Source organism: Alternaria ventricosa (assembly GCF_023758065.1).
Source record: "Alternaria ventricosa strain BMP 2768 chromosome Unknown scaffold_1, whole genome shotgun sequence".
Lineage (NCBI taxonomy): Eukaryota > Fungi > Ascomycota > Dothideomycetes > Pleosporales > Pleosporaceae > Alternaria > Alternaria ventricosa.
The window spans coordinates 1,006,758-1,026,963 of NW_026055681.1; the positions used below are offsets into that span (position 1 = coordinate 1,006,758).

Consider the following 20,206-nt stretch of genomic DNA (forward strand, 5'->3'; position numbering starts at 1 on the left):
TAACTCGTATTTCATCCTCATACTCTCTATTTAGAGGCGGTACGCAACCCCATTGTTCTCCCTGTATCCTGAGCTCTAAATTACGGCACAGTCACTTGTGTTCTCGCACAGCCTCATTGTCCCGCATGTACCACAATGTCACCAGCATTGACTCCCGCAGAGTAACAACTTGCCCTCTATTATGACTGTTTAAAGCAGCCATTCTGAAAGCGACACTGACAGTCATGCGATCGCTTTACCAGCCCGTTGCATTGCTTTCCGTTTCCCCTCTAGGTGTCGCTAGTCTGGAATTATCCTAGTACAATGAGGTCAAATCTGATGGCTTTCGCGAGAAGGCCCGCATTCAACTCAGACTGTCCATACGGCCGATTTATATTGCGCCTAAGTATCTTGGTTAAGACTCCCACAGTGCATACTGTCTACATATCAATCGCACATCGATCTTGTACTCGCTATGTTGGCATTCCATGACAGCATTCAAATATCACGACATGATAGTGACAACCCAGTATGCTAGGTGCCAGTCGCTTTGAACATCAACCCGCCCAATTGATGTGTGGCCCTCCGTACTCCAGATCGAGAGCTTCACCGTGGAATTTTCTGTACGTTACTTTTGAGTGTACTGGAAAGAGTTTGAGGTAAGTTTTAAGCAAGCGTAAGATCTCATCCATCGTTAGCATTAGTTGTCTATTGACTATAAGAATCTCTCAGTATCTTCAGTTACTATCGTACCGCGGCTTGGTTGATCATCTCTCGGGGCCCTCCATTTCGTTCCTAACACGATGTGGGTATCACACCTTCCCCGGCAGCTCAGCAGGCACCATATTCACAGCATGTCCTTCAGATATCTCAACTGGACCATGACTGCTATCCCATTGATACCCCTTCTGCATATATCGCGAATTGTGTGTGCTCAATTCAGCGTTGTGTGTGAGGTCATCGTGAGGATCGTAGATGTATCCTGGTGGCTGTACCGTCGGTTCTGTAGCACCACGCTTCCTCCGAATGAGCACGACACCAAGGATAGTCAAACAGATCACTGTGAGCCCTCCTACCACTCCTCCTACTATTGGCCCAATGCTTGTTGACTTTTGTTCGGAAGCCGGGGCTGTCGGATTGGATGTTGATGACAGTAAAGGTAAGTCGGATAAGATACTGGCGCTCGAAGTGAGGGGCGTGGTACTCTGGATAGCGGAGTTCGCTGGTGGCGATATTGAAGCAACCGAGGAGATACTGCTGCTCGTGCTGGAAGCGGATGTTGTCGTTGCTTCCACCGCGTTCGGGACGGCGAAAAGACTGTCTGTCCTCGCTTTATTTCCGCAGGCAATGTATTCGAATGACTGATCTGGGCCATTGATCAAGAGCACCGTAGAACAAAACTGCTTGGCTTCGCTAGAGCACTGTGTTAGAGGGTCTCCTTGCATTGTCTCTGAAGCCATGGAGCAACTGACCAAGAAAAGGTGGTAATATCTGATCGATCAGATAGCCTTCCACAACCAGCCGTACAAGAGTGCTCATCTACGCACATGCCAGCTAAACCGCAGTCTTTGGCCGATATCACACTCGTTGGACAAAATCCCCAGAGGCCGTTCGCGGTGTCTACACGGCATCCATAGCCGGGGTCAGCAGTTCGAGGGCTCTGGGCATCGCCGTCAACGTAGCCACAAGTAGTGATAGGTGCGAAGGCTTGTCGTTCAAACATCCGTTCGTGAGCGTGAGATGCTAGCTCTGTCGCGTTTGGTCCTAAGGGCCCGATTCGGCTGCGAATTATGGCGGGGCTTGGAGAAACCAGCTCCATAGAGGTCAAGACGACAAGGATGATCAACCTGAACATCTCTCCTCAAAGTGAAATGTTGAAACGAATGACGACGCGTAGAGCAATAGACGAAAGAAGAGATACGGGTACCTGCGACTCAAAGAAACACGCAGTTTATGGCATCCCCCAACCGTGCCGCAAATCCACAGTCGCTGGTCGCGCGAAATGAGCCATTGTCTGTACTACCTCTATGCAGCCACTGTTTCATGGGGCGAAGATGTCGGGATATATTTAGAGTGCAGGCGGCTTCCGAGAGTAGAGAGTGGCGCTATCTGAGAAAGACGGGTATTTAGACGCACTGAGAGGTGCAATCGGCAATTGACCTGGAAGTTTGTCTTGGCAGCCAGTGCGTGACGCCGTTCCAGCGCGTTCGTTGTTGTGATAAACGCTTGGGCCCGCCTGCCGAGGTGCGTCATTGGTTGCCGTGTCCCGCGACCTTTACTAAGCGCCTACTCATCTCTCCCACGCGGGACGGTACGAAACCGCAACTATGCACCGTGCACTCTGCAGGATGCGGCGCAGTCTCGCAGCGCCAACTTAATCCACTTCCAGTCACTCAGGAATCGCCCCTCGAACCGACTTCAGCGGCTCAACTGTTGCTCGATCTCGCCCCGGTCCTTTTCCTCCTCGCCACTCTCGACTTCTACAATGGCAGCATTTTCACGGAGCTTGCGATCGCTCCTGCAGGCAATCGCGTTGCTCAGCGTCATCTTCTTACTTATAGCTGGATTTGGGTTCCTTAACCTATCGCATATCAAACCCATCGTCACTGGAATACTTAAACCGTCTCCTGCAGCTACTCCTGTGGCTGATCCTCCAATAACTCCGCAGCCTCCCGAGCGCGTCGATAACAGCGACGGCAGTCCTGAGCCATCAGCAAACGACAATATCACTGCCATTGTCCATTCAATCCTGACACCATCGGATTCGAAATCGGGCTTAGAATGTCCTCCATTCAATAAAGATCGTTATGCCTACTTGGGAGGAGGCTCTTCTGGATCCCTCCAAAGCGGGCGACTCCCACGATATTTCTTTGCATTGGACTTACATCAATGTGTCCATCTTCTTCCGCAATTGATTGGTTCCATTGTAGAAACCATGTACTTTCTCGGGCCACAGAACTGCGTCCTTTCCATAGTCGAAGGAAGATCCGACGATGGCACCTTTGAGGTATTGGATCAGCTCAGGGCAAGTATGCAATTGCTTGGAATTAAATACCACTTCAAATCGAGCGACATCAACCCTTTGGCCAAAGGAGGAGACCGTATCGAAGGCCTTGCAAAGCTCCGCAACCTAGCCGTGAGAGACCTTATCGCACATCCGGAGCATTACGACGAGGACACTACGGTGATTTTCTCCAACGACATAAGTTTGTGTATGGAAGACATCCTGGAAATAATACACCAGCGGAAGTTTCAGGGAGCCGATCAGACATGTGCCATGGACTGGACATACGTTGGCGACAACCCGACTTTCTATGACGTTTGGGTAAGTTCTGACTGTACGAAGTGCATGTGAGATATATACTGACTTCGTACCTCCATCTCTGCAGATCGCTCGCGGCAAGTTTTGACTGTACGAAGTGCATGTGAGACATATACTGACTGAGTATACCCATTTCTAGGAATGACTGGGGACCTATTCTTCAATATCCCGGAAGACGGATCATGGGATAACGCCTGGAACCTCTTCCATAATGACCCTAAGGCACACGCGCGTTGGTCGAGCTGGAAACCATTCCAGGTGTTCGCATGCTGGAACGGCATAACAGCTTTCACCGCGAAACCGCTCATGGAGAAGAAGATCAAGTTTCGATCGCATAAGGAGGGCGAGTGTTTCCAAGGCGAGCCGAAGCTGTTCGCCAAGGACATGTGGTTTAACGGCTATGGCAAGATTGCTGTGGTACCAAGCGTTAATGTCGAGTACAGGTATGTTACGACTGTACGAACTGTATATGAGGCATTCACTGACTTCGTGGCGCAGCAATGAGGCAACTCAGAAGATAAAAAACCTAAAAGGTAAGTTTGACCGTACGAAGTGCATGTGAGACATATGCTAACATGGTCCCTCTATTTCTACAGGCTATACATCTAAGCATGTTGCCAATGAAGGAGATATAAAGATCGAGTGGGAGACATCACCTCCAGCAAAGGTGAAGTGTATGCCGGACTATCGACATCAAACGTTTGTTGCTTGGGACGAGGGGCTGAGGCAGTAATGTAATCAGAAACGAAATATAAATATCCGCAACGACTGTGATGGTAATATCTTTCATACTCCATGCATACTACTCTGGCTATGTTGTACGCTACACCCTTCTTGTAATCACCACACGTATGTCGTTTGTCGGCTTTCTGACTCCAGTTCCCGGAACCATACCCGGAAGCTTCCATGCCCCGTCCGCTGGGCCAACGTCCCACATTGCAATGATAGCAGCAGCTAATGTCACGATTTCCTTCTCAGCAAATATCCTTCCTTTACAGATTGCAGGGCCAGATCCCCATGGCTTCAGTCGTCCATATCGAGCAGTAAGCTTCCCAGATGACTGATCCAGCTCCAGGAATCGTCCAGGGTCAAACTTATCGGGATCGCTGTAGATCGAAGGATCTCGGTTGACCAGAGAATACGGCACCGACACGAATGTTCCTGGCTTGAGTTCATGTCTCAAATCCCCGTCCGTAACGTGAACTGGGCTTGAACCAACAGACCTAATGGACCTAAGATGGGGGTGTACGAGGTCAGTAAATGTCTCATGTGAAGTTCGAATGGGGAGACAAACGTTGGTTCGTTTACAAGACGGTAAGTCTCGTAGATACACGCCTTCAGCAACGGACAATTCTTTGACAAGCCTTGCATATCCAGTGATGTTAGCTCTCTGGGGGTGGACGTAGACATTGTAACATATGGGGCCAGTTCCACGCGGAGTTGCTCCAAGACCTCGGGCGTGGAATATAAATAGGTCAGCAGCCAGAAGAGGAGTGGTTGCGTGTTCGCATTCTGACCCCAAATGAGTCCAAGGTCTCCAGCACCACGCTCAGGGAAGGACCAACCTTCCCTCCTGTAAATGTTGTTCCTTCCCAAAGCTGTTTCACCGACGTCGCGCATATCAGCGTCGAAATCGACAGGATCTCCCTGCTGGTACTGGTCGATTCGGCGATACAAAGCCTCGAGTTCAGTGATGAGACGAGTCCGCGCAGCGAGACCCTCTTTCAACACTTTCAAAGGAGCCCACAGTGGCAGCCCAATCATTAAGAGGGGGAAGAGATCGTTATCGAACTTCCACAAATCCTCTAGTGCCTGTGGATAGCGATCGAGAAAATCGCGACCGTATAGCTGTGGGATAGCGATACAGGCACCAAAGTCTCGAACCAAGCTTTGGAAATTTGCCTCCACTTTTTCAACACCACCGGAATCAGGGTTGATCACCCGAACATGTGCCGAATGCTCCCACAACTCCATGTCGCGATGATTAGACTGGAAGGTCACGAAGGACTTCACTTTTTCGGGTATGCAGGCTCTCTCCAAAGCAGCAGTGGCAGCGTTCTCGTTCATGAAGACTTTCTCGATGGGTGTTCGCAGATCCCTGTGTGAAGCGTCCAACTTTCTTTTGAATTGCAGGGAGTCTACGCCGCCGAATACACGGACGAGAAGGGTGTACTGAACCGGTAAAGGATCTAAGATGGTTTTTGCCATTAACCGTGTGATGTGCGGCGAATCGATAAGTATTTGGTGTTTTGAAGAGAGCCCAATCAGAGATCCACTGTTTCGCCGCAGCAACATCCTACAAACGCGGACATCAGCATTATTTCTAGATGAATAATGCTACATGATACTCACAGAATACGGCGACCCAGTCCATTCTCGGAGAAAAGATGCGAAGTTAACCCAATCTCAAGTGTTGCCCAGACGGGAAACAGCTGGTATGGTTTCGGTTTCGATGCCACTCGATCGATAAATATGACGACGATGATGATAACGGTCACAGAAATGAGACAAGTGTTTGCTGCCGCTTTCCAGCTCGCTAGCTGGGAGGTATCGGCATGCGAAGAGTGCATTGTGTTTTTCATGGCCGGACGACTGAAGAGCCTTTCCTATATGGTCGCCCCGACAGCGTTAGATATGCGTGGCCCGGCGTTGCGACTGTACGGTATTGAAGGAGAAACTGCGACAAGGTTTTGATGTCGGGTGTGCCGGCTTGATAAACCGACCTCGGGACGTTTCAGCCGTATTAATCCAGGGCTGTGCAACACGCAGCACCTATTGCTGTCAAGCCTGGCGTCTCGTAGGATGCAAATGATCACGGCGTTATTGGTCACGTTTCTGAGTGTACAGCTGGTTCCTGCATACGTGGAAAGCTAGCTCTATGTGCCCGTCGCACCGTTAATGCGCCCGAGACTGTAGGTACGATTTGACGAAAGAAATGGCACGAGACCGAATAGCCTGTCAGCAACCTCGGGGTCCGCGTCGCAAGCGGGGCAACGTAGGGGAATTAGGCAACCACGGCAGAACGCAAAACTTCGCGGGGCGTAAGCAGCACGAGGTGTGTGCCCAGGTGTTGGGTGAACGAGGGCTTTTACTCAAACAGGCTAGACCGGCTAAGCGCGCAAGGAGTGGCAAGAAGTATGGACGTGGATGAGGCCCTGATGTCACGGGTGGCTTGACCCACCGGAGCTCGCCGCCGTGTATGGCCCGTACATCCAGCCGCACAAGATCCTGGCTGTCCAGAGGGAGCAAGTTAAGACTCGGTGGGAAGATGACAAGAGAAGAGATCACGTACATCAAGAGAAGGAAAGGTTGCGCAGGGAACTTGAGGCTTCCATACTAAAGGAATTTGGAGATCAAGTTGGACGGCACCAGACAATGTTTGAGCGGGACCAGCGGCGGCGACTACAAACGTTGCTATTCTAGATATCCTACGTACCGCTTGAACTATCGCCTGTATGTAGCTGCTATTCGTGCGTCGCATGCATGCGTTTTTTCCTGTACAGCATAGGGTATCGCATTCCATTAATGCAGAATGTTGTTCAGAAACATCCTGGTAGAAGCATACCATCGAACTTCTCGAAACTCAACGCTATTTATGCCGGTTGGTAAGTGCCTATGTGAATGGGACACATCATTCCCCGGATCTACACTTCTGCAATCAGACATTTTGACTACGAGTGAATGTGAAGTCATTATCAGCGGGCGTATTGTAGGATACGGCAATGCACAGTACAAAGACCGGAGATGCACATATCTCATTCGCAAATACTCTAGTATCTACAAAGCAATCTTCCCCTCATCTCTAGCAAAAGCAGCCCCGCTAAAATCGACACGATAGAAACAACGCCTGCCAAATGCAAAGTTTACTCCTCACCCTTTGTTACAGCATGCCTTTTTTTCGAAAACCGTCCTGAAAAAAAGTTTTCCCACAAAGGCCAGGCTGGCACCTGGGTCTAAAAAAGCCATTTGAACATGGACCGCGGCAAGCTCCGGGTCCTTCCTGAAAGGGGGTAATCGTTGAAGAAGCGAAAGAACATATCATAGCAAACGAGATCTTCGTGACGTAAAATAGTGCAATACACATAAAGGAAATAGTGCCTCGTGATGCCGAAAGGCATGTAGACGTGAGGACTGGTATCAAATTCTGGCCATGAGCGAAGGGTATCTGGTGGTATTGGAAAGTCGTGAGCTTGATGTGATGTAAGCGTCTCGTCCTCCTAGTGGGAGTTGGTGGTAGGCTGAGGTGGAGGCGTAGACAGGATCGAGATGCCCATGGTAATTATAGCAATCAAGAGTCATAGGATACTGCATGCGCTGCCCGAAGACCTATCGATACGTTGTCAGCTACTGCGCCGGATATATCTTTGCGTCGAAAGTATCCAAAACCAATGGCATGGACGGAAATGTGTCACTGACACTCATGGGATATCTCTATCGTCATAGTGATCAGCGCACAAGCAATGATCCACGTCTCTCCGCGGAAGCCATGCTGCATGACGGCGGGACGATCACCGTTTGTGCTTGTGTCACCCAAGACTTAATGCATGTGCCGGGTTCCTGGTGCCGAGAGCCGAGGGATTGTGGAGATGAATAGATAGGAAAAGGTAGATGCTTACCATCTTTGCCCGCGGATCCTGCCAATCCACGAGTAAACAATCTTCAGACGCTCGCGAACCCTTTCTGTTTGTAATAAAACATATTTCTCTTCTTCCACGATTGGGACGACAGAGGCAAACCAGTATGGAAATATCGCGGGGTCCTCAGGTGGTTCACCGTAGACTTGGATGATGCGCTCACGAAGCCAAGGCGCGCTAGCCTCTCTCATTTCCCGCACAAACGCTGTGCAACTGTCGAGTAGTTGTTGCGTAGAAAGGGTCTCAATCGCGACTTCCGCAGGGAGCTGGTTCTGAGGGTGGTCGCGGAAAAATGCTTCCGCATAGTCCCGTGCCATTGTGGTTTCGCGCTGCTCTAAAATGGCTTCTTCGGCAAGAGAGACATCTTCAACGCGCTCGATGCGGCTGACGTTGTACCCATCAAGCAAGCCATGAGCCCTCACTTTGAAACGACCGATACCTCGTGTCTCGATAAAGCTACGCCCATCACGGAGTAGTTCGTAGTTGACGATCTCGAGTAGCGTTCCGTATTCCAAAAATGGGGTCGGACCAAGATCGCCTTGTGGGGCATGAGTGCGATTATACATGACCATGCCGAATTGTCTGCTGCCTTCAATGACACGTCGCATCATGAGCCGATAGCGGGGCTCAAAGACATGAAGGAAAGTCGGCATTGCAGGTAATGACAGTGTGCAAATGAAGAGCGGAACGTTCAAGACGTTGTCCCCGGCCTGTTCTTCCGCCTTGAGGGCATCGGCACGAGCACTGACCAAATCTGGACAAAGCCCATTCAACAAGGAGTTGAGTATGACGTTGCTAGATTGATTCTGCAAGGACGCAGGCACATGCAGTCCTCTACGACAGAAGGGGCAAATGCTACTGTGATCCATGACACGAGCGAGGCAGCGGCGGCAGAATGTATGACCGCACGAAGTCGTGGTCGGGTCGAGCATCAAGTTGTAACAGACAAGGCAGTCTAACTCCTTGTGTGTTACGTCGCGCAAGCGTTCCAGCAGCGTGATGTCAAGATGGTCGTAGTCGTCCCCGCTTGCCGATAACGACTGGTAGTGGACTTCGGAAGTGTACCGAAGTTTGCCCATCTCAGCCATGTTGAAGGTAGACACGAGACGTCCGCCATGCAGTTCCTCCTGATGTCCATGGTGACTAAGCTTTTCCTTCTCTTTCTCGTCCATGGGTGAATCTTCATGCTGGGGTAGCTCCATCAGGAGCATCGGAGTATTTTCCGCAGATGGTCGATGCTCGACTATCTCGGCTTTTATCAAGTCCATCAACTTTGTCAACGTCACGTCGACAGAGCACTCAGCAGAAGCATGTTCGGCCCCGCAGCCCATTAGCGGACACGCGATGCCCATAAGGCGGTCCGGCGTATTCGGGTAGGATATGTTGGTGCGAGGTTGCGGGGGAGGCAGACAGCCGCGACAGACGGTGTGGCCGCAAGGTAGTGTGACGGGGACACTCAGAGGTTTCGAGCATCGCGGGCACTGGACCAGGCGGACCATCTGACGGGCGTCGCGGTGGGCGTCGAGGGCGACCGCCTCCGAAGCCTCTGCCGAGCGCTCATTGTCGCACATGAAGGCCTGTGCAGATAGTTGAGGCTCAAAGGAATGCTCAACGCTTTCGACGATAGAGCACCCTTTTGTCCGTTGGTGATTCATGTAGATTCGCTATGTTGTGCAATGGCAGCGGCAGCCATGTACAGTCGCAGGCCCGTCGGTGGGTCGGGTCGCGGTTTTGGTTGGTCCCGAGGTGGTCGAGCGGATGCGCACTGCAGGTGTGCAGGGAGGGAGGGCGGTTATGTAGGCGATGGCGAGGCTGCGTACTTCAAAGATAGTCAAACCTTTGAAATAGGCAAGAGTGGGTTGAAACGTCTTTCACGGAACGGTCGATGCTTTCGGACGCTGGGTCGAGGCGGATCAGCAACGCGCGTGCTGATGCAGGGACGAATGACGACAGAGGCTGCCGAGGGTGCTGATATTATCTGGGGCAGACAGTGTCGAGGTTTATAGGAGCACGCGGGGTGGCAACACGAGGGCTCGCGAGTGGGAGGAGGTGGTGCAGTCTAGCAGTAGAGCGCAGAGCGGACGAGGGCCATGTTCAAGAGAGAACAACTTGAAGTGGTCATCCATGCTGGACGGATAGTTAAAGATCGGCGATGTTGCTCTGCGCCCCGTATCAGTCATGGAAGGCTGCCACCCGATGTCTGTGTTCAACGCTGGGATGCTCGGATCGAGGCTAAGCCTATCCTGGCCCCATGAGAGAACGGCACGGTCCTTACGCAGAGAAATGTCCACGCAGCCAAAGACAACGCAAGGCCTTGCTTGTTCCCACACCAGATGCGCCTCGAACCGGTATCCCGAGCACTGGGATGACTGCCGCGGCCCATTGATTGCGCCGCGTATCCGGACTGGACACGGTAAAGGCGGTGATCATGTAATTCCAGCCATTTCAATGCCTTTCGAGCGGCATGTCTTCGACAGGCCCATCTTCATTCCCAGCAGCGTAGCCGCGCGAGCCCAGCGCAATAGCAGGTGCGTCTATCTGCAAGACTTCGTGTCTTTCCATCGTTGCTCGGCGGTAATACATGTAAGAAGCGAAAGTCGTCGTCGTCATGGATCACGTCTACGCAGCCAATCAACGGCGGGTCCGCTCGCTGTCATTTTCCCATGTGTCTCGCTCGGAAAAGACTAGCCGCCACAGAAGACCCTGTAAATCAGCCAGAAGACGCCATGAGGGTCCGATTGTGGTGACGACTTGCATTTCACCATTAAGGGCAAACAATGCTTGTGCCTCGTGTCTCACCCACCCTCCAAGCTACAACTGCTATTCGCGGCTACACAGACCGTGGAGACCAAGGCCACCTATCAAGTGTGGACCTTTTTGTTGTTCAACTCAATATCACTCGACGCTCTTGTCCCTGGCTGCGGTTCCACCAGCTTCGCCAGACACCTGGGCATAGCCGAATGAAGCGCTAGACTAGTGGACACTACTCGGCAAGCCTCCCAAAACGTACCAGGGAAACTCCATATGCAAAAGAAACCTCTCCATGCACGCTTTTGCTCGGCTCCACCAACACAGAACATGACTATCGTACATTGACATCCCTGTACATAACGCTTCTCAACGCCCATTTCCGAAATCTCGGATTCGTTCTCGCGAACACCAGTTCACGATGCCCTGCGCCCACCGTTTGTCCCTGGCTGTTCCGCCTCTGAGTTGATGTCTGACTCAATGCTCGACTCATCTTCCTCGTCGTCTTCTTCCTCCAGCACAATTTGCTCGAGAACCCGTTTGTCGAACAAGTCTAGCATGAACCGGCACGCTGGGAGGCGGAAGTGATGTGCTTCCAATATCTGCATCACCTTGTGGAAGATCGCAGGCTTGCTGAAACCGGGTGCCTTTCTAGCTTTGATTCTAAGCCGCATAAATTAGCTCGTAACCTTCAGCCCTTGGACAAGGGACTACTTACGCCTGCAAGTCGTTTGCTGCCTTCTTGGCAAGTACGGTATTACCCAAGTCGGTCGCGAGCTTCAAGATGCGCGCGTTTATTGGATCCCTGTCGGTGACCGCAACCTTAATTTCTGCATTGGGGTTCCAGCTCATGTCTTCCGCCTGGGCAACCCAGGGTCTCATCTATAATGCATTAGATCATTGTCCGAGGCGAAAAAGAAATCATGTACTGACCGCAAAGAGCTTGTTGAAGTTTAACGGCAGGCAAAATCCTAGTGCCTCGCCAGAGTCATTGACGACGCCGTCCCATCCATATTCCAGCAGGATTTCCTGGCCGTGTAAACTTCGGGAGATCAAGCCCAGTACGTAGAAGGCTGTGCCTCTAAGTGACATGACTTCTGACTGCTCGGCAATCTGCACGATCCACTTGACCACATCTGAGCTCTCAAGGAATGGCGCCCCCAATTCCATCGAGCCCACGTTGCCAACCGCCCATAAGCAGCCTTTGACCTTGAGAATTATCTCAGGGTCGTCATTCTCCGACGCAAAGTCTCGGATGGTCGCAGCGAACTCGTCAAAATGACCTTTCTGCTTCAGTAGCTTGCATCCTTCCTTGGTTCTAGTCAGTTCCCGATAGAAGTGCGGTGGCACGAGACCATAGTCCGTTGGTTCAGGCGTGTCGTCGTACGTCAATTGAGTCGACGGCTTTTCGGGTATGTCCGCGAGTGCGCGAGCCATGGAGGCTTCGATCAAAGCCACGTAAGTATCGTTTCTTCCCAGGAACCAGTCGTCCATTTCTCTCGTGATGTAATCCAACCCATCCAGATAGTGGTAGCCTACCGAAGTTGAGAGGAACCGGAGCAAAAGTGGAGCACCAATCTCGCCCAGATGATCCAATGCCGGGCGGCATTTCACGACGAATTCCAACGACTCTTTCTGGTTGCAAGCCTCTTCCAATATCTTAATTGCCACTTCACACACTTCCACATCCGGGTCGTACAGCTGCGTCACAAGGAGCCTGATAGCCCATTCGGCTACACTGGTGGAGCTGCTTACTCCCATGGGCTTTGTCGCATACTTGCGCAATAATCTGGTTGCAAAAATACGAATCTCTTTGGAGCATGATGTCATTGCTTTGGAGATGATGATGCGTAGATGACCGTCCAAAGTGTAGTCCATATTGCTCAACAGAGTTCGGATCAGGTCGTCGCGGTCATTGAGCTCGATGATGTGATAGAACATATTGATCACTCTCCATCTTTCTAGAATGTGGATTCCTCGAGAGTCTTTAGTCAAAGCACCCAGAAGCGCAAAGTAGCCGCCAGTGAGCGTCTCATTCATCCGATCCGTCTGAAAGATGGGCGACTCAGATGTTAGCCCGCTCATCCGGTCGAAATGCGACAAACACTCGGCAAGCTGCCGGATGAACTTGCTCTCTGCCAGATACTTGACGCCTTCGGGGTTTTGCAGGAGACTTTGCATCAGGGCGCAACCGGCACGTACGTATCGCTGGTTCGGTTTGGTGTTTTTGATCTCAGAGAAACGGTACTTGAATGGACGATAGAACCCCAAGACACGATGGATGAATTTGGTTACTTTGATAGCCTCGTCCAGGCGTTTGGGGTTGAGTAGAGGGCCTTCGATGATGTTCAGAATCAAATCCCACTTCCATTTCGTGAACGTGACCGTGTTCAATACTTGGGTCTCGACCATGAGGTTGCGGAAGTGGGCCTCGTCCACCTGCATGGCGGCTTGTAGCTTGGCCGCATGGTCAGATTGTCTGTTTGTGGATGTGCTATCGGAGAGCGCAGTGCTCTTAGTGGTATACAGGGACGTAGGTCCGGACCGATAAAGAGTCCTGTTGATGCTGTCCACTTGATATATGGTACCGATAGCGACAAAGCGATCTTCTGAGTCGAACCGCGCCGCTGAATGCAGAAGTTGTGGGAGTACCTGGATCTGCGCGCTCCACGAGGGGGGTAGCAATTCATTGGCCATCTTCAAAACCTCCCCAATCAGAAGGGTTGTCTTGCGCTTCAACGGCAATGTCAGAGACTCCTCTTCAGCTTGTAGCAATGCTGGCATCAAACCTGCATGTAGAAATGCAGCCAAAACTACAGAGACATAGTGGTCTAGTAAGCTCCACTTTGTGGTATCGTCCTCGGTGCTACTGGAGGTTGAACTCTCTTTGATCTGCTGGTTCTTCAGATTCGTGACGCGGCCATAGGTAGTCAAACGCCGACCAGCAAGGAAAGAGGATGACCAGGAGGGAGGCTTGATCCTGAGAAGATCGAATAAAAGTTCTAAGATGATGTTTCGAACATGAGGAGTAGGAATCTGCAAGGACCAAAGTAAGGATCGAAGGGGCAGAAAATTGTTCATGGAAAGGGTAAGTAGTCCAGGCCAACTTCGGAGTAAGGATGCTATGACCTTGGCATTGACCTTGAGTTTCTCTTCGTGCAAATGTCCATGAGTGGTGTTTGCGTCTGTGAACATGGCGAAGGGAGCTTCCAGCTCGCGCCCAGAGCGCAAAAAGCGGCGTCGTCTGGGGGTATCCAGTAGATAGAGGAACGAAGTGCCAACACTTTCGGCCGCGTGATAGCTTCCTTCCCCAAGAGCATCAGCCAAAGCGCCCATACCTCCGGCTGCAACCAGAAGAGATGGCTTCCGGACAAGAATCTCGGCCAAAGTCAGGGTTGCAATATTCCTCAGTCGGTCTTCTGCGTGCTCGGCCACTGCAACGATGATACGAACTACTGCGCGGGCGATTTCCTCGACGCCTCCTTTGACGTCGAGGAACGCTCGGACAAACTTCAGTGCTTGTTCACGTTCCACACTGGCTTTGGACTCTTTTACTAATGACAGGATGACAAGATGGTCTGTATGAAGAGCTCGTATAATCCGGAGAGATTTGCGATCAGTGAAGGAATAGCGCATGACTCGATATGCTGCTGCAACAACTTCGCGGCTGTCGCTCAGGAGCATGGTTTGCATTCGTAGTCCGAAAATGGACCAGGCTAGGTCGTACTTCAGCGTAGGGTGTCGCTTGAAGAGAAGGACCAGAGAGTTGGCTCTCTCTACATAGTATTCCGGTTGCAAGCCCTGAACTTCCAGGGCCTGCAATATCTCCGCCAGAACGAAGGTCGGCGATTCAGTTTCCTCCTCCTCTCCCACTTCTTTCTCAACGATATGCCGCGACGGCGAACGTGAGAGATTCCGTCGAAAGAGATATGAAAGTCTGCTTTGTGGGTCCGCTGGTGGCGACTTGACTTCCTTTGCTCTCTGTTTCTCCGCAGCCAGTCCCGACTGCAACTGCGCCAATTTCCTGTTGGATATGTTGAGCTGTTCCTCGACCTGTAGCCTCTGGTTCTTGCTATCTTTTGCGTTCTTAGCGTTCAATGCCTCGAGCAGGTTCTCCGAGCCGATCTTGATTTTTGTTTCCTTCTCAATCTGATCCTGCAGCTCTGCCTGCCTCTGCTCAGTGGTTGTGTTGTCATTGTCCCCCACGGTAATTGCGTGCATGTCGAAATCAGGACGTATCCGACCGTCTTGCGCAGTCGAGGGCCGTACCAAAGCGGTGTTGAAGCTGCCAGGGCCTGTGTTGGCGGTTGCATACGAGGCATACGAGGCCTGGCCTCCCCGCGAGCTGGCCATGCCGACCGACGACGCAGAGCGCCCATCTCTACTCGTCGTAGGTGCAAGGAGAGACGTCTGGTCGGCGGCATCGGCCTGTGTGTTTACGGAGCGAGCTGATGGCGTCATGAGCGCGCCTTAACCGTGTTCCCGCCAACCGCATCGCATATCTGTCTTTCGGCGGTGCCCTCCTCTTGCCTCATGAGCATTCGCGGGCCCAGGTGAAGTCGCTGTCGTTGCGGTGCCTAGCCAAAAACGGAACTGTGGCGGAGGTTCGGGGAAGGAGCGGCTGGGACAGAGGCTAGGGAGTGTGGAGCTGGTGTAATGACAGTGTGAGTGAATGGTGCATGGCGCGCAGCATAGCCATCTCGACGTGTTGCGGGCAGCAGCCGCCGCTGGACGTGGGGACGTGCACATTTCCCTACCTACCTACCCTTGCAACGCTGAGCTCGCGTCTATCAGATCCACCGCCCTGCACCTCACCATCATGGCCTGACATGCCGCAGAATTCCATGTGCCGACAATTCAAGCCCCATAGTCCCATGGCGCCTGGTGCATCTCCGGGTGAGGAGCGGTTCTAATGCCGTCACGTGCGCGCCTTGCGCCGCTATCCAGGGCCTCTTCCCTCGATCGGAGCTCGCCGATGGCCATCTCAACGAATGGAAACGCGTTCTGGCCGCCTCTTTGCCGACGCTCCATAGCTTGCTCGTGCCTCAATCGCAAACTGCTCCTATACAGTTCGGTATCCTCCGTGTTCCGTCCATCAGATAAGGTGCCGTTTCATAAGTATATCTAGCTTGATCGCCCTTCTTGATAACTCAATCCACTCACCTTCAGCTTCCAACTGACCCTCGCCTCATTACATACACCTCGCGCCCTTATCTGAAGTATTCCAGGCTATCATCCTAATCTGCACAGCTTCGCTCGCAATGTCTCAGCTCAGTCACGCGCGCTACGGCAAGGACAACGTCCGTCTCTACAAGGTCGACAAGGACCCCAATACTGGTATCCACACCGTCGTTGAGCAAACAGTCTGCGTCCTACTCGAGGGAGACATTGAGACTTCGTACGCTTCTCCATCAAGACTCTAGCATACCCTGTGTTAACGACCTCCAGCTACACCAAAGCAGACAACTCTGTCATAGTCGCGACCGACACGCAGAAGCAAACAACCTACATACTCGCAAAACAAAACCCTATCGATCCGCCCGAGCAATTCGCTGCCATCATTGGCGACCACTTCGTCAAGACATACCCTCACATTCACGCCGCGCACGTCAAGATCATCCAGCACCGATGGACGCGCATGACTATCGACGGAAAAGCACACCCACACTCGTTCTTCCGCGACGGTGAAGAGACTCGTGTGGTCGAATCCGTGACACGCGAGAACGAGGGTGTCTCTATCCGCTCCAAGATTGAGAAGCTCCTTGTTCTGAAAAGCACAGGGTCAGCATTCCATGGCTTCCACCGTGACGAATACACGCGTCTGCCCGAGACATGGGACCGCATTTTGAGTACAGAGGTCGAAGCTGGCTGGCAATGGAAGCTGTTCAAGAACTTGGATGAGGCCAAGGCCGTAGATTTCAACAGTGCCTGGACCGCGGCAAGGGATATCACCATGAAGGTCTTCGCCGAGGATGATAGCGCCAGTGTGCAAGCAACTATGTACAAGATGTGCGACCTGATCTTGGCCGCTGTTCCTCAGGTGGATGCTGTGGACTATGCACTGCCCAACAAGCACTACTTTGAAGTCGGTACGTGGGACCAATTGTCTCCTCTTGCATTCATTCGCTAACATGGTCCTAGATCTCTCGTGGCACAAGGGCATCAAGAACACAGGCAAAGATGCCACTGTCTTTGCTCCTCAATCTGACCCCAACGGTCTGATTTTCTGCACTGTTACTCGCAAGGGTACCAAGTCGAAGTTATAGATGCAGTAGCATCATGCCGTCGCACATTGGTTTCTTGTACATTTCTTTGGGTCATCGAGCGAGTTCTGGAGAGATTGTCAAAGGAGAGTAGAACATTATACCACCATTTCTTTTTGTTCGTTGGGGACGAGCGAGAGTAGTATATCATCTTACGAGTAGAGCGAATGCAACCGCTTTACTCACTTTCACCGCATATGATGTGACAAACCCGAGATCGCCTGAACTTATCGAGACGGTGTCAAACCCAATACCAAGTCCATGTGGCCGTAGAATATGAAACTTGGCTCAAGTGCAATTATATAGATTTACATGTCTTATACACGCACCCTGATGCTATGGTATATCTTCTCTTGCCCTCTTTGACCACCCCTCGTCATGATACTGGTGCCTCCGCATTCTGTGCCTTGACCTCTGCAAACGTCTTCTTGACCTCATCGTGCTCCACTATACTCTGTCCACCGCCGTTTCCAACCTTTAGGATATTCTCCTTGTAAGGGTGCGCTCTCCCCTCGAACGTCTTCAACCTCGCCAGCCTGTCCTTCCGTAACCTGTTCTTGGGCAACATGCCGCTGACCGCCTTCCTCAAAACCTCTCCCCCTCCCCACTTGGCGATCATCCTGTCCATGGAGAGTTCTTTGAGGGAGCCCGGACGAGTCGTGTGTGTGCGGTAGAGTTTCTGGAAGCGCTTCTTGCCGGTGGTGTGCAATTGTGAGCAGTTCGTGGCTACAACGTAGTCACCGCAGTCAGTCGAAGGGTCGAAGATGGGCTTGTGTTTTCCCATGAGGGTCAGGGCTATAGCGGAGGCGACGCGGCCGAGCGCGCGTGGGTCGGAGCCGATGTCGAGATGGTGCCATGAGCGGGCGTAGGCCAGACGCGTCTATATAACATATTAGCCCCAGAAATAGCACGTCTGGCGATGGTAACCTTGGCTGCGATCATGGAGTTCTGAGATGCGGAGGTCCGACAGAATACACACCTTTCCTATGACTTGCGACATGGCGGCTGTGAAGTCAATGGCCTAGTAGGCCAACTGTAGTCGGACGTCGAAATTGATCTGGAGTCGGGGGTTCTCCCTCGAGAGATGCTGGCGAAGCTACGAGCGGCGTTGGCTTGTCGGCGTGAATGGAAGTTGATGCCAAGCCTGGGATCCAGCGTGGATTGGCGATAAAATATGGCCCGGGGACGGGCGCCCGCCGCCCTGCGCCACACCATGGTTAGGTGGGGCCTCGATTTCAAAGCGTCCCAAAGGCCGAAGTGGCATGCTCACAACTTGACCATTCTACCAATAGCACAGAGTTTCAAACAACATTACACTCAAATTCACAATTTTCAACATGACTGTTCCATCGTTTGAAACCATCTTCGCGGTGCCTATGACCTGCCAGTCGTGCATCAACGACATCGAAGGCTCCCTCCAGCAATTGAGTGGTACGTGATCCCGGCGCACGTCATCCGGCTTCTAACAGCATGTAGGTGTCAACAAAATCACTGCCAACCTTAAAGATCAGCTGGTATCTGTCGAGGGTACAGCAGCGCCCTCGGCCATTGTTGAAGCTATTCAAGCAACTGGCCGTGATGCAATTCTAAGAGGATCTGGAAGATCAGACAGTATGCTCCATCTTGAAGAGCCGGCATGTCCTCGATTCTAACGTCCGAACAGGCGCCGCAGTATGCATCTTAGAATCGCACGCACCTAATGTAGAGAACAAAGTTCGAGGGTTAGTACGCATGGTTGAAGTAGCTCCGAGTATGACTATCATCGATCTGAGCATAAGGGGATTGTCGCCTGGAACGTACCAGGCTACAGTTCGCGAATCTGGCGACATATCCGACGGACCAGAATCTACCGGCGCCATCTGGGAGTATGTCAAGGCCAAAAAGGAAGACAAGCCGTGTCGGGGCATCTTTGGAACCGTTCAGGTAGGAAAGGGTGGAGTCGGATCTGTGTTCCTGGACAAGCCCATCCACATCTGGGAGATGATCGGACGTAGCATCGTGGTTGCGCGAGAGCAAGACGGCAAGGTATGCGAAACCGCTAGTTGATCTGAGATCTACTCTGACCTTGCACAGTTTGACAAGAACGATCCGGATACGCTAGTGGGTGTCATCGCACGTAGCGCTGGTGTTTGGGACAGTGAGTGCTCTTGGTACCCCACGTGTTCTGCGCATGGCGTGTGGTACTCTTCGCGTGCGTATGTGCTAACGGTTATACAGACGACAAGACGGTGTGTTCATGTTCTGGCAAGACGGTCTGGCAGGAGAGGGAAGAACAGCGCGATCGCGGTATGCTATGAGTTCAAGAGACACCAAGATAGACCAAGTAATAAAGTGCCGTCGAAATGCCGTGTTGGTTTGGTGACGAGAGATAAGGCTTGCACCTTGAAATCTAGGCCGAAACTAAGACTGCGCGAACACGGACTTTGCGAGGCCTGGAATCGTCATGCGTTCATGCCTGAAAACGCCAGGCGGCAGGATGAGTGGCTGCGCAGAGGCTGCGTCACGTGGCTGTCTCAGTCGGAGGATTTGCACGTTACAGACCTCAAACGCCATCACTCGATGATCGCAAGGGCCCAGCAGTCCGATGTGCGCCGCGGTGGGTTGCTGGCAGTGAGCCTCACGAAGCGAGGCGATGAGGACTACGGAGGCGCTTGGGAGAATCGCTAGGCTCTCGGAGCATCGCAGGACGGTGGTGTCATGCTCGAGTCGGCCGGGTTGAGGCGTCTTGGACAGGCGCGTAGCGCTGTGGCTCTCGGGCTTCACGGTGCAGGGATCCAATCACGGTGCCGGGTACCGTGTCGGCCAAGGCTTGTCTCTCAAACGCGCTGGACCTCAGAATTGGTCTCCCCACCGGTAGCCCTCCTGCAACCGCCCGCCAAATTCCCACCGTGTCCCTGTCTCTTCCGAGCATTGCCCTCGAAACCTCCTCCTCTCTCTCCCGGTTTCCCAACTGTGCCTTAATTCCCACACCTGTACGATCGTTAACTCCCCCGCGCAACCCACCGCATCTTGGTGTACCTCGACACCTTAATAGCGACACACCACCTACCGGACACTAATTCACCACGTCGCGCATACCACAAGCCCCGGCGGCTACTCTGTAATCTGGTGGAATTGAGACGAGCACATCCGGAAGTTTGCGCGTGAGAAGGAACACGACCCCTCGTCCAACGGTCGAGTGCTCGGAGAGGCACTACCTTGAGGCTTGACGACACCATACTGCCGGGTAACAAGTGAAGATCACTCGTCATGTCTCTGAA

General features: G+C 52.3%; 7 protein-coding genes across 7 annotated transcripts; 3 read left to right on the forward strand and 4 right to left on the reverse strand.

The window, feature by feature from the left end:
• Positions 1-2,464: 2,464 nt before the first annotated feature.
• On the forward strand, positions 2,465-4,034 carry J4E93_000337 (uncharacterized protein; the record flags this gene model as incomplete). Its single annotated transcript, XM_049338298.1, has 4 exons — positions 2,465-3,304; positions 3,560-3,744; positions 3,800-3,834; positions 3,898-4,034. 4 exons carry the CDS (start codon positions 2,465-2,467, stop codon positions 4,032-4,034), a joined length of 1,197 nt encoding a protein of 398 aa, XP_049204183.1.
• A 446-nt stretch (positions 4,035-4,480) lies between these two features.
• On the reverse strand, positions 4,481-5,509 carry J4E93_000338 (uncharacterized protein; the record flags this gene model as incomplete). The annotated part of the gene is made up of 1 exon (XM_049338299.1): positions 4,481-5,509. One exon carries the CDS (start codon positions 5,507-5,509, stop codon positions 4,481-4,483), a length of 1,029 nt encoding a protein of 342 aa, XP_049204184.1.
• Positions 5,510-7,596: 2,087 nt separating this feature from the next.
• J4E93_000339 (uncharacterized protein) lies at positions 7,597-9,590 on the reverse strand (the record flags this gene model as incomplete). Its single annotated transcript, XM_049338300.1, has 2 exons — positions 7,597-7,627; positions 7,918-9,590. 2 exons carry the CDS (start codon positions 9,588-9,590, stop codon positions 7,597-7,599), a joined length of 1,704 nt encoding a protein of 567 aa, XP_049204185.1.
• A 1,509-nt stretch (positions 9,591-11,099) lies between these two features.
• On the reverse strand, positions 11,100-15,144 carry J4E93_000340 (uncharacterized protein; the record flags this gene model as incomplete). Its single annotated transcript, XM_049338301.1, has 3 exons — positions 11,100-11,346; positions 11,402-11,565; positions 11,617-15,144. 3 exons carry the CDS (start codon positions 15,142-15,144, stop codon positions 11,100-11,102), a joined length of 3,939 nt encoding a protein of 1,312 aa, XP_049204186.1.
• Positions 15,145-15,944: 800 nt separating this feature from the next.
• J4E93_000341 (uncharacterized protein) lies at positions 15,945-16,949 on the forward strand (the record flags this gene model as incomplete). Its single annotated transcript, XM_049338302.1, has 3 exons — positions 15,945-16,081; positions 16,132-16,772; positions 16,825-16,949. 3 exons carry the CDS (start codon positions 15,945-15,947, stop codon positions 16,947-16,949), a joined length of 903 nt encoding a protein of 300 aa, XP_049204187.1.
• A 373-nt stretch (positions 16,950-17,322) lies between these two features.
• J4E93_000342 (uncharacterized protein) lies at positions 17,323-17,946 on the reverse strand (the record flags this gene model as incomplete). The annotated part of the gene is made up of 2 exons (XM_049338303.1): positions 17,323-17,826; positions 17,926-17,946. 2 exons carry the CDS (start codon positions 17,944-17,946, stop codon positions 17,323-17,325), a joined length of 525 nt encoding a protein of 174 aa, XP_049204188.1.
• A 337-nt stretch (positions 17,947-18,283) lies between these two features.
• J4E93_000343 (uncharacterized protein) lies at positions 18,284-19,243 on the forward strand (the record flags this gene model as incomplete). Its single annotated transcript, XM_049338304.1, has 5 exons — positions 18,284-18,377; positions 18,423-18,557; positions 18,610-18,971; positions 19,020-19,083; positions 19,164-19,243. The coding sequence occupies 5 exons, from the start codon at positions 18,284-18,286 to the stop codon at positions 19,241-19,243; spliced, it is 735 nt and encodes a 244-aa protein (XP_049204189.1).
• Between the last annotated feature and the right edge of the window lie 963 nt (positions 19,244-20,206).